General features: G+C 41.1%; 1 protein-coding gene across 10 annotated transcripts in view; it reads right to left on the bottom strand.

Annotated features, from left to right (window-relative positions):
• Positions 1-17,606, bottom strand: part of ppp1r12a (protein phosphatase 1, regulatory subunit 12A) — a 238,327-nt gene that overhangs the window by 101,327 nt on the left and 119,394 nt on the right. For 7 of the 10 annotated variants that reach the window (XM_073058779.1, XM_073058782.1, XM_073058781.1 and 4 more), the window contains exons 6-11: positions 14,535-14,609; positions 9,206-9,294; positions 8,909-9,063; positions 8,321-8,448; positions 3,979-4,095; positions 1,312-1,548 (exon numbers count right to left, since the gene is read on the bottom strand). In XM_073058779.1, coding sequence (XP_072914880.1) covers positions 1,312-1,548; positions 3,979-4,095; positions 8,321-8,448; positions 8,909-9,063; positions 9,206-9,294; positions 14,535-14,609 — 801 coding nt within the window. The remainder of the gene's footprint in view (positions 1-1,311; positions 1,549-3,978; positions 4,096-8,320; positions 8,449-8,908; positions 9,064-9,205; positions 9,295-14,534; positions 14,610-17,606) is intronic. The other 3 variants (XM_073058783.1, XM_073058788.1, XM_073058787.1) reach the window with 2 other exon arrangements.

Raw genomic sequence — 17,606 nt, 5'->3', positions numbered from 1 at the left:
CAGCTGTCATTACCCGCCTCAGCACTGTACCCGGCTCCATGGCTATGGCCTGCTGCCAACAGGCTCCTCAACCAGATGCAGCGCTGAACTGGTTGCATGGCTGTGGACTTCTGGGGACTCTGTGGTTCATGTTCTGTGGATTGTTTGCTTATTTCTTATTGCTTGCGTGATTTGTTTCTTTTTCTCACATCTGATGTACCATCTTTGTGGTGTGGAGTTTTTCATGAATTCGACTGTATTTCTTGTTCTTTGTGGCTACTGGAAGATGCATCTCAAGGTTGCATATAGTGTACAGTTCGTATTTTGATAATACATGTATTTTGAAAAGAAAGCAATTGTTCTTCATCCAAGTGCATTGGTGACAACCTCTGACTGAAGGTTACAATGGGCTCTCCAAGTAAAAGATCAGTTTCCTTTTGAAGATCTGAACAGTAAGCTACACACAGATCTTCATGTCCACTCTTACATGGAAAACAAACCTACATTGCAAATATCACTATCAAGGGCAGCTTGGTAACACAGCAGGTAGTACAATGCTCTACAACACTAGCTGTAAGATTAGAGTTCAATTCCTGCCACTATCTGTAAGACAATTTACTTGAGAATCAATCAGAAATGGGTCACATTATTTTATCTCATCTTGTAGCTTTTATGTTGAAATTAGCCTGCACGCATTTTCTTACAAAAGCAAAAATGCTGGAAGTTTTAAATGAAAACTAAATCCTAGAAGTGGGTCGAACTTCACGTCTTCACGTTTTATTTCTTATTCAGACTCTCCCTCCAACCAGGGCAATGTGTAATCCAGGAGACAGAGAAAGCAAGATAAAGTTATTCCCTGGTTTTTCCTCTTCTGGCCTGAATGGGGTGTTGAGTTTCAGGGTACTCTGTTAAATCTTTCAGGATTGTGTTACACATTCCACAGCAAACAGTTCGTCAGTTATAATAAACCTGATTCTGAAATTGGCATACAGACCGAACACAGCCAAGGTCAGACCAGTGCTCCTGCTTGGTAACAAACTGCAAATCTGGCTGCACATTAGCCTTAGACATTTTCTCAAACACTTCTCATTCTTGACAGGATTATGACAAAATAGTATATTGAAACTTTTTTTTGAAGTGGGGTGTGGAGGGGAAGGGATGTCGGGAAGAATGTGAGAAGGCAAGAAATCAAAAAAGAAGAAGCATAGAACATTACTGCATTGAAACTGTCCCTACAGTCCATCTAGTCCGAAACTAGGTCTCCAAATGATTCCAGATCCAAAAGATTTGTAGCTTCCAAAAGAAAAGTAACATGCGTGTTTAGCAACTTACTTTCTCTTTGTTATCTGCAGTGGATGAGAGTCGAGGGCTTGACGCAGAGCGCATCACACCTATTATGTCTCTCTCTTTCTGTGTTTCTTTGGAAGCACTGATGTCAGCCAATGCACCATAGCTTCCAGTCTTTCGAAGCCCTGACCTCCAAGAAGCTGGAGATGCATCTTTCTTTTCTTCTTCATCTTTCCTCTTCTTCTCTTCTTCTTTTGAATATTTCATAAATGGAGCAGCAAACTGTAAATTGAGATTCAGTGCTATGTTAAAACTTCCACGATGTAGTTCCAGGCTGGACCACATGTAAAGGTCAGGGTTTGACAGAAAAACAAACAATTCTTTTCAATCATGTACAGCAGATCTGACAAGAACTTAAATTTTCAAGTAATTTCCTTAATCTGTGCCCAAACTGTAGTAAAGACATTTCCCAGGTTATTCCCTTTTCACATTGAGAAAATCAATCAAGATTCAGACCACATGAGCACATCTGCAAAGAAATTATGTTCAGATAATTAGCAGCACTTCCAATTCAACAAATCTTTGGAATAAGATTGCAGGACAAATTTATATTTGAACTAATTTACATTTTAGTGTTTGATACACCTTTTGCTTTCGGTGATGATCAGAAAGAATTTTACTGTAAATTATTTCAGATCCTGACAAAACATTAGAAGATGATCAGTTTCTTTCAACATGAGGCAAAGAATCCAAGCTTTTAGGCACTCAGTAAAATTGATAAACCATCCCACATCACAGCCAGATGAGGCAAAAAACTAAGATCTGATGAAGCAGCTTTTATTTACTGAAGCATAATGATGTTTAATTCCTCCTAAGAAAAGTGGGATTCCTAATGTTCATGCTCACGGAGACAAAAAAAAATCTGATAGCCCTTACAAGCTGCAAGCTTGCTTTTCCCTTTTGGAATGAATCTGAAGCTCAATGCAAGAACAAACTAGGAGCAGGAGTTAGGTGACTTGGACTCCTTGCTGTTTTGTTATGACTGACCTGCCCAGGATTCATGACCTCTTCTATGTTAGCTTCCCAATCTTTCCAAAATATGTCTACCTCTTGAAATAGCTCCAATGATCTAGTTACAACCCTCTTGGGCAGAGACAGCCTTGGTACCCTTACTGTTAATGAACACAGAACATTACAATACAGGCCCTTTGACCACAATGTTGTGCCATTCTTTTAACCTACTTCAAAATCAATCTAACCCTTCCCTCTGACACAGCCCTCCATTTTCTGTATCTTAAGAGTCTCTTAAATACCCTGGATGTGTCTGCTTCTACCACCATCCCTGGCAGTACATCCCACACACCCACCACTGTGTAAAAGAAAAACACCTCTGACATCCCCTCTATACTTCCCTCCAATCACCTTAAAATTATGCCCCTGGTATAAACCATTTCCGCCCTGGGGAAGAAGCCTCTGGCCATCCACTCGCAGACTCGATGGGCCAAAAAGCCCAATTTTTCTCCTATATCTATTGGTCTTGTCAATGCTGTCTGACAATTTCATTCACAGGCACAACCCTCCCCACCATCCAAGACATCTTTAAAAGGCTGTGCCTCAAAGTGGCAGCATCCATCACTAAGAACCTGCACTATCCAGGTCGGACATGCCCTCTTCTCACAATGACCACCATGGAAGTGGTACAGGTGCCTGAAAACCTATACTCAACAATTCAGAAACAGCATCCTCCTCTCCGCCACAAGATTTCTGAACAATCCATCAACAGTGCCTTGTTAGTTCATGATTTATTTTTAAATTTACAATAATTTATCTCTTTGCATTCTACTGCTGAGCAAAACAAATTTCACATAATGAGTCAGTGGTAATAAACCCGATTGTGATTCTATTCTAACTCATTGTTGGAATGAAACTGACGAGTAATACCAAACCTCCAACTCTCTCTGGAAAGATTTCCTTCTTTCTGCTTGAGGCTTATTTTCACATTTACCTGCACCACAGGTAAAACTGAATAATTTATAATGGAGTGATACACCTTCGTTCTATTTCAATCTTCACTCAAATCAAAAAGGTAGCTGAGACTAGTCTGGTTTCACATCACCCATGAGCCAAAGATAAACAAGAGATTCTGCAGACACTGAAAATCCAAACTAACACACACAAAATCTTGGAAGAACTCAACAGGTCGAGCAGCATCATTGGAAATGAATAGAATCAACATTTCAGGCCAAGAGCCAATAAAGGTTCTTGTTACAGAATGCCAACTCTTTATTCCTTTTCATAGATGCTGTCTGCTGAGTTCCTCCAGTATTTTTGGTGTGTCACTGAGCCCAAAGATGGGTGGGTTATCAATATACCTTTCGTGATAGAAGAAGCAATTTGTTTGTGTGCAAAACTGGAGTTTAGAATCCACTATTGTTAAACTAATATTTCATGTGTTTCTCTATTTGTCTAATGGTAGTTCATGCACTGAGTCAGATTAAGACACTGTAACTAAACAACAGACATGAGGAACATATGTGCACACAAACCACACAAATTCTAGAATTTGATTCTAGTTTTCAGATATCAAAACTAATTGTTTAAAAAAGTACAAGGAAATGAGTATCATCACAACATGCAGTGAAACTGGATATTTCAGGTAAACGCGAACTGAACACGAAACACAAACCTCTGTGCACACAAGAGGCAGCTCACCATAACTTTTTCGCCCTTTTGAGGCACAAGAACAATGCCAGTTTTACGCAAGCCCTGACGCCAAGATGTCGGATCTAATGGCTCCGCCACAGGCAAGACAGGAGAAATGGATTCATACTGAAGCCAATTAAAACAGAAAGTGTAATGAGAAAACTGCAAGGAGAAACACAAACAAAATGCTGGAGGAACACAGCAGGTCAGGCAGCATCTAATGAGAATGAATAAACAGTCGACGTTTCTCCGAGACCCTTCATTGGGATTGGAAAGGAAAGGGGGAGGTGCCAGAATAAAAATGTGGGAGGAGGGAAAGGATGACAAGTTAGAAAGTGAGGGGTGAAGCCAGGTGGGAAGGTAAAGGGCTGGAGAGGGAGGAATCTGATGGAAAGAGAGTGGACCGTGGGAGAAAGGGAAGAAGGAGGGTTACTAAGGGCAGGTGATAGGCAGATAAGGAGAAGAGGTCAAAGTTGGAAATGGAAGAAGAGGGAAGGAAAAGGGAAACAAAAATACAAGAAATTGATATTCATGCCATCAGGTTAGAGGCTACTTAGATGGAATACAAGGTGTTGCTTCTCCATTCTTAAGAGTGGCTTCATCGTGACAGAAGAGGAAGCCATGGACCTACATGTCAGAACAGGAATGGGAATAAGAATTAAAATGGTTGGCCACTGGGAATTTTCACCTTTGCACAGACAAACTCTTGAGTGCTGTCAGTCACATGCCAAAAGTGTGATCGAGATCAGGAAAGGTCAAGAACTTCCGCTTTTTACATTAACAAAATTTTGGTGTAGAGCTTCAGCACCTTCAATAAATCAAACCCAGATCACAGTAAAAGGCATAATACTGTATTTAATAAGATTCTATTCCTAAAGTCATGTTCCTCAGAAGGGTGGTACAGTTAGTGTAACGCTATTCAGTGCCAACAATCAGTATTCAATTGCCGCCACTGTCTGTAAGGAGTTTGTATGTTCTCCCCATGACTGTGCAGGTTTCCGCTGGGTTTACCAGTTGCCTCCCAAAGACATACAGATTAGTATGTTATTTGGTCCATGGGTGCAATTGGGCGCCATGGATTTGTTGGGTCAGAAGGACCTGATGTTGTGCTGTATTTTGAAAAGTAAAAGGTATGAATTTGGCAAATGATTCTAAATTTTAAGCTTTTAACCTGACAGTCAATTTAACAGTGTCACATTGCAGCTGATGAACAGAAGTTAAAAATCTGCTGAGTAGATGCAGAATCTGCTGGGTTTGTCAGGGGTACAAAACAACCACAGCCTGATGCATTAATATCAGAGCTTTTATTTTGCCATGGGGTTCCACTTTACCAGTAGTTAACTTGATAGTAAAAGCTGAGCTGTATCATCTGCATTCTTCAAGTAGAGCAAGAGTTTACAGCCACAGCAGCAGGAGGCCATCACAATCAGCGGCATAATGGAGGAATTCTGACAACTCAAGGCCAGGCATGCAGAGATAAGTGCAGAAGGTCACAATGTGTTGTCATTGACTCCTTACTCCTACACATGGTGCACTGCAGCAAGAGCTCAAGATATCTGAATCTTCAAAAACATTGATGTATTATTCTTCATTAAGACCTCTTAATCTCTTTGTAGTATATGGTGACAAATGCATACTCCAATAACAAATTTACTTTGAACTTTGAAACACCTAGATTTTTTTCGTTACCTGAATTCTTTGTAGTGTACTAAGCTGTAAATCACTGCTCCACCAGCTAGTCCTAAAAGGGTAATCTTATGTTTGCAAATTTTCAATCATAAGCAATTTTCAAGATATTTATAAAGTACTTTTCATTTAATGACTTGGGAGTCAATAACAGTTCAATTTCTGTTATTTTGCTTCAAAATACTTAAAATCAAAACCCTCCATTTAAAACAGGATTCAGAACTTTTAGGGCTCTAATTTCCTCTCATCACATATTCATAAATGAGTAGAACACCTCATCTACCGAGAGGAAAGCCCTTCTGGTACTCCCCATATCCTTACACTAATGTAAAATTAATGATATTCCTAAACTAAGTTAAAAACTCAAGTTTCATACCAACCAAGAGAAGATTAAATCCATTATAGACACAGGAGCAGAATTCAGCCATTTGGCCTATCAAGTTTACTCCACCATCCAATCATAGCTGATTTATTATCCCTTCCAACCCCATTCTCCTACCTTCTCTGCTTTGACCTTACTAATCAATTTATGACACCCTTACTAATTAAGAACCTATCAACCTCTGCTTTAAATATCTCCAATGACTTGGCCTCTTCAACTTTCTCTGGCAATGAATTCAACAGATTCACCACCCTCTGGCTAAAGAAATCCCTCATCTCAATTTCACAAAGTTCCTCATTTTAGCTAATGGGGGGGGGGGGGGCCAGGTCATCTCAAAACATAACAATCGGCAACAGATGAACCAATAAAACAATCAATTCAACTGATATTTTACAAAATTTGCATTTGCTCTGTGATAGATATTTTGATTTGACTAAGTACTTAAAGATGTGACCTCATTCTTTCTGAAGGCATAGATGACATGCAATAAGTTCATGGATGTTGGCTCTGCACAAGTAGTAACATGAATAACTCCAGGCTGCCATAATAAACACCTTAGAAACAGGAATTTCTGCAGTTCAACCTTCTCGACAAAGCAAAACTTCTGCACAGAGTGGTTATGTCAACAGGGCCTTACCCTCAAAAGCACATTTGTAATACAATGCACTGGGTGGAATCCAGTTTTCATGGAGTGGATGTTCCGAAAAAACTATTGGTGTACTTAACCTACAAAATAAATTCACTCACAAACACAAGAAATTCTGCAGATGCTGGAAACCTTGAGCAACACACACAAAATGCTGAAGGAACTCAGCAGGTTGGGCATCTTCTATGAAGAGAAATGAACAGTCAACATTTTGGGCTGAGACCCTTCATCAGAGTTGGAAAGGAAGGTGGAAGATGTGGGAAGGGGGAGAAGTACAAGCTGGCAGGTGATAGTGAAGCCAGATGAGGGGGAAGCAGCGTGGGTGGGGAAGAGGGGTGGAGTTGAAGAAAGAAGCTGGGAGGTGATAGGTGAAAGAGGTAGAAGGAAGAAAGAATCTGACAGAACAATACACCATGGGAGAAAGGGGGGGGGGGGGAGGAGGAGGGGCACCAGAGGGAGGGAGGCAAGAACAGGAAAGAGGGAAATCAGAATGGGGAATGGAAAAAGTAAGAAAGGGAGGGAGAGAAAATAACCAGAAGTGTGAAAAATCAATGTTTATGCCATCAGGTTGGAGGTTACCCAGACAGAATGAGGTATTGCGTTGCTCCTCATCATGCCAGTAGTGGAGGCATTAGTCTCCACTTGGAAAACACGGCATTTTCAGATATTTTGTCCAGATTTTGCCACAGATGCATGTATTTCCTGCTTAGGTTTACCCTAGCTTGTTAAGACCTTTGAAGAATCTATACACTTGAATGCACAGTTGCTGCTCAACCATTAAAGCCACCCTCATTTAATCTACCACTTGATCCCTCAGAATAATTTTGCTGATTGCAACCACGGCTTTATTTAATTACAGAAGCAAGCTCACTTCCTCGGTGGTGAGCAAATAGATTGACTTGGCAGCCTACCCTTGCATAAATTGGGGGCATGCAATGTTGACAACAGAATGTATGGTGCCAATTGCAGGCTGCCCCCAGCACATCCTTAGGTTGTGTTCATTGATGACACAAATGAAGCATTTCACTGTATGTTTTATGTACATATGATAAATAAAAATACATCTGAAATACAAATCTGAACTGAATAAGAGATTGCTAACTAAGAGACAAGGATATTTTCCTGCACAAGTCTTCAGCTCATGAAGAGCCACACAGGGCAATTTATTAAAAGATGCACAACTGAGAAATAATGGAACTTTCCATGCCTGTACTAAAGTCAAATCTTAGATACCCATTTCCTGATTTTCCTTTGGTTAATAATTATTGATTTCACATTTGTAATCCAAATATGTATTAAAAAGCAATAAATACATTCAGATCACTTAATGATTCCAACACTTTTTCCTGCATACAAAAGAAAATTTAAAGGCAGAGACCAACTTAGCCCACATATCCATATTCGTACACAGTAATAGTCATCTGCACACCAAACTCTCCACGATATTTCACAAGATACAAGGTTGTGCTTGATCCAGCTGGTATTTACCCAGCTCTTAACTCACTTTGCCCATTAACTGTTACAAGATTATCAGATATATTAGTGATTTGAAAGCAATACCCTTTGGCTTCATGGCAAAATCTAAAGATATCAGACTGCCCAATTTAACATTTGGATCTTGATTTGCTTTCACCTACCTTTTTCACTGGCGACGTTGGTGTAATCTGACTCGTGGGTACAGTAGATGGGGCCACTGTTGAAGACTGCACACTACCATTATTCACACGGTTTACAATATTTACAGTTGCTGTAGGTTTGCCTTTTTCTGGAAGATAAATCAGCTCATTGAGAATTTAATGAACAAACCCAGAGGAATAATTCACAGTATTACAGGATAGTACACTTATAGGGAGGGGAAAAAACATGATAGACATTATGTTTACAGACATTAGACATTAATAGACCTCATATTAAATGTTGCAAGTCCACAGCCTTTAGTGAAGGATATTAGATAATATGCAAATTTTAAGGTGATCTAATAAGATTCAAGGTTGTTTATTGTCACTCATCTGTACCAAATGTAAAGAACAAATTGAGTGTTCCTTCAAATCTGATGCAACATAAAAAACACAATAAACAAAGATCACAACAAAAAAAATAAATACAAATACGTAAGACTAGTTTACATACATGGACCACAGAATGTACATAAAGTGAGCTTGGTACAGATAATCTTAACCCATCAAATTTATGGTGAACAATCTGAAAGATAGTGGAGAGGTTACCTGTCTCAGCTTCTGACTCAGAGTCCTCCTCCTCCTCCTCCTCACTGGAACAACTAGAGTCATCTTTCTTACCCTCCTCTTCTTCACCTGCCTTCTCCTGTTCCAGGGATTCTGTGGGACCTGTAATCTTCTGTTCATTCAGCAGTGTTTCTTTACTGTCAGATTAATTTCAAAAAGCTTTAAACTAAATTAAATTATAGCATCTCTTAAAATCTTGTTTGAGCAAAATCATACAAGTTTTAGTTCCCAACAGATGCAACTGAGGCACTGCTAACTTGTACTTCAACTTCCACTTACCTTTTGATGGGTTTTAATTGTTGGTTGTTTTCCATCGTCGTGGTTGTCTCAATCAGCGGGGATTTGTTCGCTTGCTTTTCACTAATAAGCTTTGTGGAAAAACATATTTTTATTTAATGAATATTAGACAAGTAATGTTAAATAAATTTAAATAATTAAAGGCCACATATACTGGCCAAATAGAGAATTGGCCAGTATTAGGGAAAAAAATTCATGTGTCTGAACATCAGATGCAACAAGTGGACAGCTTGAGATTGCTAAAAGCAGGAAACATTAAATAGAATAAACTTAATGCAGTAACAAACATGAACACTGACGATCCAAAAAAAAAATTGACTGAAGGCCTTTTGCCACTTCCAACCCAGTGGACTGCAGCAAGAGTTTAAAAAGGAATGATACAATTCAGAAAGCTTTAAATTGATAAATATGAATCAAGTAGAAACTGGAACAAAATTATGTGTTTTTTCCACAAACTTTTCTGGGTGTCAAATGCCATCAAAGTTGGCATCTAAATGTCATTGTCATAGGTGACAGGTGAAACCAGGAGGGGCAGGGGCTGAAGTAAAGAGCTGGAAGTCGATTGCTGAAAGAGACAAGGTCTGGAGAAGGGGAAATCTGATAAGAGAAGGTAGAAAGTCATAGAAGAAAGAGGGAGGAGCACCAGAGGGAGGTGATGGGCAGGTCAGGAGATACAGTGAGAGGGGGAAACAGGAATGGGGAATGGTAAAGGGGGGGTGAGGGGGGCAGTTACCAGAAGTCCAAGAAATCAATGTTCATGCCATCAGGTTAGAAGCTACCCAGACAGAATACAAGGTGCTGCTCCTCCAACCTGAGTGTGGCCTCATCTCAGAGTAGTGTCAGAATGGGAAGTAGGATTAAAATGGGGGGCTACTGGGAGATCTTACCTTTCTTTAGCGGACAAGGTACATGCATTTGGCGAAACAGTCTCCCAATCTACATCGGGTCTCACCGACATACAGCAAGGGAGCACCAAACACAGTCGCTGACCCCAATAGACTCACAGGTGAAGTGTTGCTTCACCTGGAAGGGCTGTGTGGGGCCCTAAATGGTAGTGAGGGAGGTGGTGCAGGGGCAGTAGCACTTGTTCCACAGGAAAAAAGGCTATGGTTGAAGAGAAGGAAATTCCAGTCTACTGCAAGATCAAGGGGGTCTGGTAATTTAGGCAGAGAAGGGACATTTGAAATTCAATCCAGAAAGTTGTCATGTTATGCATTTGGAAAAGCGGAGCAATCAAGGAAATCAGAGGGTGCTGAATGACATAGAAGAGCAAAGGGACTAGGAGTTAGTGTCCACAAATTTTTCAAGACAGGAGGATAGGGTAATGAGATAGCTAAAATAGCACATGGGATATTTTGCACAATTAGCTGAATATAAAATACAAAAGCATGGAGATACACTCAGTAGCCACTTTATTAGGTACATCTAATCACTGATGTAAACATTTAGTCTGCCAATCATGTGGCAGCAACTTGATGCATAAAAGCATACTGAACATGGTCAAGAAGTTCAGCTGTTGTTCAGACCAAACATCAGAATGGAGAAGAAATGTGATGCAAGTAAGTTTGACTATGGAACGATCATTAGTGTCATACAAGGTGGTTTGAAATTGATCTAGGATATTCACGCACAATGGCACGAGAAACACCCTTCGATTGGCACTTCTGTGGGAGAAAATGCCTTGGAAGCTGAAAGGAAGACAAGAATAACTCCAATAACACATTACAACAGGGGTGTGCAGAAGAGCTTCTCTGATTGCACAGCATGTCAAACCTTAAAGTGGATGGGCTACAGAAGCAGAAGACCACACTGTGTTGCACTGCTGTAGCCAATAAAGTGAACACTGAGTACATGATGCAACATGACTTTCACAGCTTGAATACTTGTCAGGTTTTGGTCACTCTGTGACCGGAAGGGATTTTTGCACTTTAAGGTTCAAGGATGTTGAACCTTGTAAGGATGTGACTTACAAGGATGTTGCCAGGACCCAGAAAGTTTAACTGAGGAAAGACTGAGAATCTCAAGTTGCTCCATTGAGAACAAATGAGGCCGAAGAGAGATGACAGTTTTTAAGGAGTTTAGGAGAGTAAATACAGAGTCATTGCGGTATGTACAGCAAGGTAGTCAAACAAAAATTTGCAGGAATGGATTTTACTGCATTTAATGGAAGATTAATTAGGTGAGGAAATTATTTTCATTCTAAGAGTGCTGGTGGTTCAGTATTCTCAGTCACAAAGTGTGGCAGATGCAGAGAATTGCAGCACATTTACAAACTACTGTGATGAACACTTGAACGGGGTGATCTGCATTTGCACTGATAGTAAATTACCCTTGGAGCAGGGCTGACAGAGGAGAAGCAGGGTGGAGTTGATGGCTGTGGCAGAGCACATGGGTGAGAGGGAAATAAGTAAGGTGGATGTTAGCTGTCCAAGAGCCAGCATAATAGACTATCCCCACAAGAAAGATACAAGTTTTGTGAAACATGAGCGAAGCAGAGGTCAAATAGCATGTGAAGAGAAAAGCATTTAAAGGTAGTCTGAGCACACATTTGATGGAATTGGTAGAGGTAAACCAAGGGAATGGATATATTGACAGGAATGAAAGAATGACAGGAATCAGTTTGGAGACATTTCATAGAAGAATATGTTCCTCTTAGAAGCAAATTTATGTCAGTAGTGAAAGAAGAGCTATGACTTTTCTCTCTGGAATAAAGGAGAATGAGAGGCAACTCGACAGAGGTGTACAAGATGATGAGAGGCGTATTTAAAGTGGACAACCAGAGACTTTATCAGGACGGAAAATGGTTACTACAGGGGGGAATAATTTAATATGACAAGAGGAAATTATAAAGGGGTTGCCAGAGGTAGCTGTTTGACATAGTGATGGATGTGTGGAACACGCTGCCAGGGGTGATGACAGAGGCAGATACATTACGAACATTTAAAGAGACTTTTAGATAGGCACATGGATAAAGGAAAAATGGAGGACTGTGTAGGAGGGAAGGGTTAGTTTGATCTTGGAGTAGGTTATAAGGTCAACATGACATCATGGGCTGAAGAGCCTGTACTGTGCTGTACTTTCTATGTTCTAAGTGAAGCACAAATTGGGTGCCTCAGGTATACATGTGAATCTGTGTCAGTGTCACCAAGAATAAGTACAGGCAATAACACAGACACAGCAGTAATCATGAAACTGGGGGGAGGAAGGAGGCTGATGGAAAGAACTGGGAAGTTGATTGTTGAAGGAGATACAGAGTTGGAGAAGAGGGAGGAGCATCGGAGCGAGGTGATAGTGAGAAGGTAATGGAAATGGGGAATGGTGAAAGGGGGGCGGGGGGGGTGGCAACATGACCAGAAGTTCAAGAAATCAATGTTCATACCATCAGGCTAGAGGCTACCCACACAGAATGGGAATGGGAAGTGGAATAAAAATGGGTGGTCACTGGGAGATCCCACTTTTTGTGGTGGACGGAGTATAGGTGCTCAGGGAAACAGTTTCCCAATCTCCGTTTCCGCCGCATATACCGGTATTCTCAGGATGAGGCATTTCGTTCAAAGAAAGGGGCTTCCCTTCCTGCTCCATCAATGCTTCCCTCAAATGAATCTCTTCCATTTTGCACACCTCTGCCCTCGCCTCATCCTCCCAACACCCCACCAGGGATAGGGTTCCTCTTGTCCTCACCTACCACCCCACCAGCCTACGCACCCAACACACAATTCTCCGTAACTTCTGCCATCTACAGCGGGATCCCACCACCAAGCACATCTCCCCCCCTTCCCCCTCCACGTTCTGCTTTCCACAGGGATTGCTCCTTACTTGATTCCCTTGTTTGTTTGTCCCTCCCTACTGATCTCCTTCCTAGCACATATTCTTGCAAGTGGAACAAGTGCTATACCTGCCCTTACCCCACCTTCCTCCGACCGTTCAGGGTCCAGGTGAGGTTCACAGGTGACACTTCACCTGTGAGTCTGCTGGGTCATCTACGGTATCTGGTGCTCCCTATATGGCTCCTGTATATCAGTGAGCCGATGTAGAGTGGGAGACCACTTCGCTGAGCACCTACGCTCTGTCCACCAGGAAAAGCAGGATCTCCCAGCAGCCACCCATTTTACAGAAAATGACTCTTTCATGCCAAATTTTAATTCCACTTTGCATTCTGACATGTCAATCCATGGCTTCCTTAACTCCCACAGTGAGGCCACACTCAGGTTGGAGGAGCAACACCTTATATTCTGTCTGGGTAGCCTCCAGCCAGATGGCAATAACATTTGATTTCTCGAACTTCCAGTAATGCCGCCTTATTCCCCCTCTCACCTCATCACCTCCCTCTGCTCCTCCCCCTTTTCTTTCTTCCGTGGCCTTTTGTCCTCTTCTATCAGATTTCCCCCTTCTTCAGCCCTAGATCCCTTTCACCAATCAACTTCCCAGTTCGTTACTTCACTGCCCCCCCACACCCACTTTCCCGGCTTCACCCAAGACCTTGTGTTTCCTCCCCTCCCCCCACCTTCTAACTCCTATTCCTCATCTTTTTTTTCCCTTCAGTCCCGACGAAGGGTCTCGGCCCAAAACATCGACTGTATTCTTTTCCATAGATGATGCCTGGACTGCTGAGTTCCTCCAGCATTTTGAGTGTGTTGCTTAAGATAGATTTTATCTGGTCAAGATCCAATATCTGAAGTGAAAAAGGAGCTAATGCTCTCCTGGTGTACATGATGAATAAACTCTTCTAGAGGCTTACAGCTAGGTACAGGTATTGATTATAGCTGACATTTCAATGACAACCTCTGCCATCTTCTTCAGGGACGATGGCTCAGCATGACTAGTCCACCTAACGACGCATGTGCAGGCATCATCCCTGAAGATGATGGCAGAGTTTGCCTTCAAAACGTTGGTTATAACTGACACTTGTACCCAGCTGGAAGCCCAAGAAGAGTTTAATGTCTACAACATTTAGTTGCACCCTCAAGGGTATTTTAAGAAAATTATATTCACTAATTTGTTTCCTGAAAAGGTTTGAAACACTGAACAAAGCAAACAATGGAGAGTGACCCACATGCTTAAGTACATTAATCATGTTCTGAATACAGTACTCAACAGCTCTAATTGCAAACATTGTGTAGATATGGCAAGCAGTTTAAAGGTTAGGTTTCCTTCGTCTCTTGCTGTTCAGTTTGACAAAGCTTTACAAACCTACAAGAATGTTCCATTAATCTTAAAACACAAGCTAAGCTTGATTCAAAGCTTCACATATTGCCTTCCACCAAGAGGCAGGCAGTAAGTTCAATAGCTCTTACAAATTACAGAAACTTACCAAATTCTGTTTCTTTTGCAACTCTTCCAAGTACCCAAGAATGTCCTCATCTGCTACATCAAACGCTGTCTGGCCCTGCGAATAGAAAGTACACATCTGAGAGGCTAGAAGTATCATATACCAAAGAGCAGTAACTAAAAGAAATTCTTCGAGCTTCCAGCTGGGTACAGGTATTAATTTTAGCCAACATTTTTGATGCCATCTTCATCAGGGATGATATGATGCCGAGCAAGTCTAGTCCAGTGGTGTGTCCCTGATTGGTTAGTCCTCATTCAATCAGGTTTCTGCTCTTCCACCTTGTTTACAATAACATTCCAGTTCTTTCTTACACACGCACGCACACCCACCCGACTAAACATGCCTTGGCATCATCCCTGATGAAGATGGCAAAGTTTGTTATCAAAATGGTTAAAAATCAATACCTGCAGCCAGCTGGAAGCCCATTAGTTTAACCGTCGTATACACCGGGAAAGATCCTTTTTCAATAACTAAACAGTTTAAGAGAATACACCTTGCAGCTTTCATAACTGAGCAACTCAGCAGCTCTTATTAGAACAGGAATAAGCAAAATGTGTTGTGAGTAAGCAACTGACTTAATATTAAATCCACAATAAAAGGCCTCCCCACCATTGAGCACATCTACAAAGACTGCTGCCACAACAAAGTAGTATCCATCATCAAGAACCCCCATGATCCAGGCCATGCTTTCTTCTCACTGCTGCCATCAGGAAGGAGGTACAGGAGCCTCAGGTCCCACACCACCAGGTTCAGGAACAGTTATTACCCCTCAACCCTCAGGCTCTTGACCCAGAGTGGATAACTTCACTCAACACTGAGCTGCTTCCACAACCTATGGACGCACTTTCATGGACTTAACATCATATAACCATATAACAATTACAGCACGGAAACAGGCCATCTCGGCCCTTCTAGTCCATGCTGAATGCTCTACAGTATTATTTATTTACTTATTTTATTTGTTATTATTGCTTATTTCATTCTTATTTGCACAGTTTGTCGGTCTTTGTGTGTAGTTCTTCATTGATTCTTGTTGTGAATGCCTGCAAGAAAATTAATCTCAGGGAAGTATTTGGTGACAGTACTTGGATAATAAATTTACTTTGAACTTTGAAACTTCCTGGCCTTTCTAACTACATCATAACCCAAGAATCACATGTAATCAAGAACTTCATACTTATGGCTACTTGATTTCCAAATACTCCAATTCAAGTCAATTATCTGTCAGCAGGTATTTCAAGTGTATATTCATATTCTGCAAAGTACCTTGTTATGTCACTACTCCCATCTCACTGCTATCTTACAGCTATCCAAGTATAGACTGGAAATAAATACTGATTCCCACCCCACTGAGTCCAGATCTAAACTCAAAGGCCAATTTTAATGCCCCACAAGTCATTTCAAGAAACACTCAAAGCCAGTATGATTATCAAGATTTGTAATTAGATGAAATTTTTCTTCTACTCTTTTGTTGATTAGAAACACGACAGTAAGACAACACCAAGAATCAACAAAATAACCAAGAATTAAGTTCAAGTGTATTGTCATCTGACTGTACATATATACAACCAAAAGAAATAATGTTCCTCCAGACCACGGTGCACTCACAAAACATATCACACAGCATGTAAAAAATACTACCACAAATAGGTTAACAAATTATAATTCCAAGCACATGCTGCATGCAGTACAGGCGAACAGCAAAGAGCAAACAGGACAGGAAGCTGTTCACTATCCTTTTGACAAGACCTCGGTGGTGGCAGAGTATTCATTTGTCTCTCAGCCTGAGAGAAAACTGTTACCCAGTCTGGCTGTCTAAGTCCTGATGTTCCTGCACTTCCTTCCTGATAGGAGTGGGTCAAGGAAATTGTGGGATGCGTGGATGGGATCCTCAACAATACCTCAGACCTGTTGTATACAACGCTTCCAGTAAATGTCACAAATAGGGGGATGGAAACCCCAGTGAGCCTCTTGGTGGTTTTTACTATCCTCCGTAAAGTCTTGTGATCCAATGCCTTGCCACTTCTCCAGACAATGACGCAGCCAAACATGACACTCTCAATGGGGGGGGGGGTCTTGTAGAAAGTTGTTAGAATGGAAGCAAGGAGTCTTGCACACCTCAAACTCTTCAGAAAGTGTAGATGCTGCTGCGCCTTCTTGACAAGCAATGACGCTCATGCTTCAGTCCTAACCCCAAGTAAAAAATAAAACATGAAAGAAAACAGTCTCCACAGCATGAGCGTTTACTAGTTAATGAACTCTAAGTGGGTGTGAACAGTTACTCAATTTCTGCAAAAGCTGAACCAACCAGGAAAACATTTATCCACTCGAGCACAGCCTTTCATCCAGATATAGTAATCATCAGACTAATTATATGTGCCACAGTCAAGAAGGCACATTGCAGTAGTATAAACTTAAGGCTATATTCAGAGTAATGTGTGCAGCTTTGATCACCACATTACAGTGAAGATATGGAGGCTTTGAAGAAAAGGTGCAGAAAGGTTTCAGAGTGTTAACCTTGAGAGCTGGGGTGTTTTCAATGGAGTTTCAGGCACTGAGGAGCAACCTGACAGAAGTATATAGAATTATGAGAGGCATAGATGGGGCAGTAACAAAATCTTTTTCCACAGATGGAAATATGAAGAACTCGAGGCCATAGCTTTAAGCTTGGGGGGGGGGGGGGGGAATATTAAAGGAGATATATGCAACTATATACAGTAGCATGCAAAAGTTTGGGCACCCGGGTCAAAATTTCTGTTACTGTGAATAGTTAAGTGAGTAGAAGATGAACTGATCTCCAACAGTCATAGAGTTAAGGATGAAACATTCTTTTCAACATTTTAAGCAAGAATAATGTATTATTTTTGTTTTGTACAATTTTAACTGAAAAAAGGAAAGGAGCACCATGCAAAAGTTTGGGCACCCCAAGAGATTTGAGCTCTCAGATAACTTTTATTAAGGTCTCAAACCTTAATTAGCTTGTTAGGGCTATGGCTTGTTCACAGTCATCGTTAGGAAAGGCTAGGTGATGCAAATTTCAAAGCTTTAAAAATA

The sequence above is a fragment of the Hemitrygon akajei genome, chromosome 10 (genome assembly GCF_048418815.1).
Source record: "Hemitrygon akajei chromosome 10, sHemAka1.3, whole genome shotgun sequence".
Classification (NCBI taxonomy): domain Eukaryota; kingdom Metazoa; phylum Chordata; class Chondrichthyes; order Myliobatiformes; family Dasyatidae; genus Hemitrygon; species Hemitrygon akajei.
This window is presented reverse-complemented; position numbering and strand designations above follow the sequence as displayed.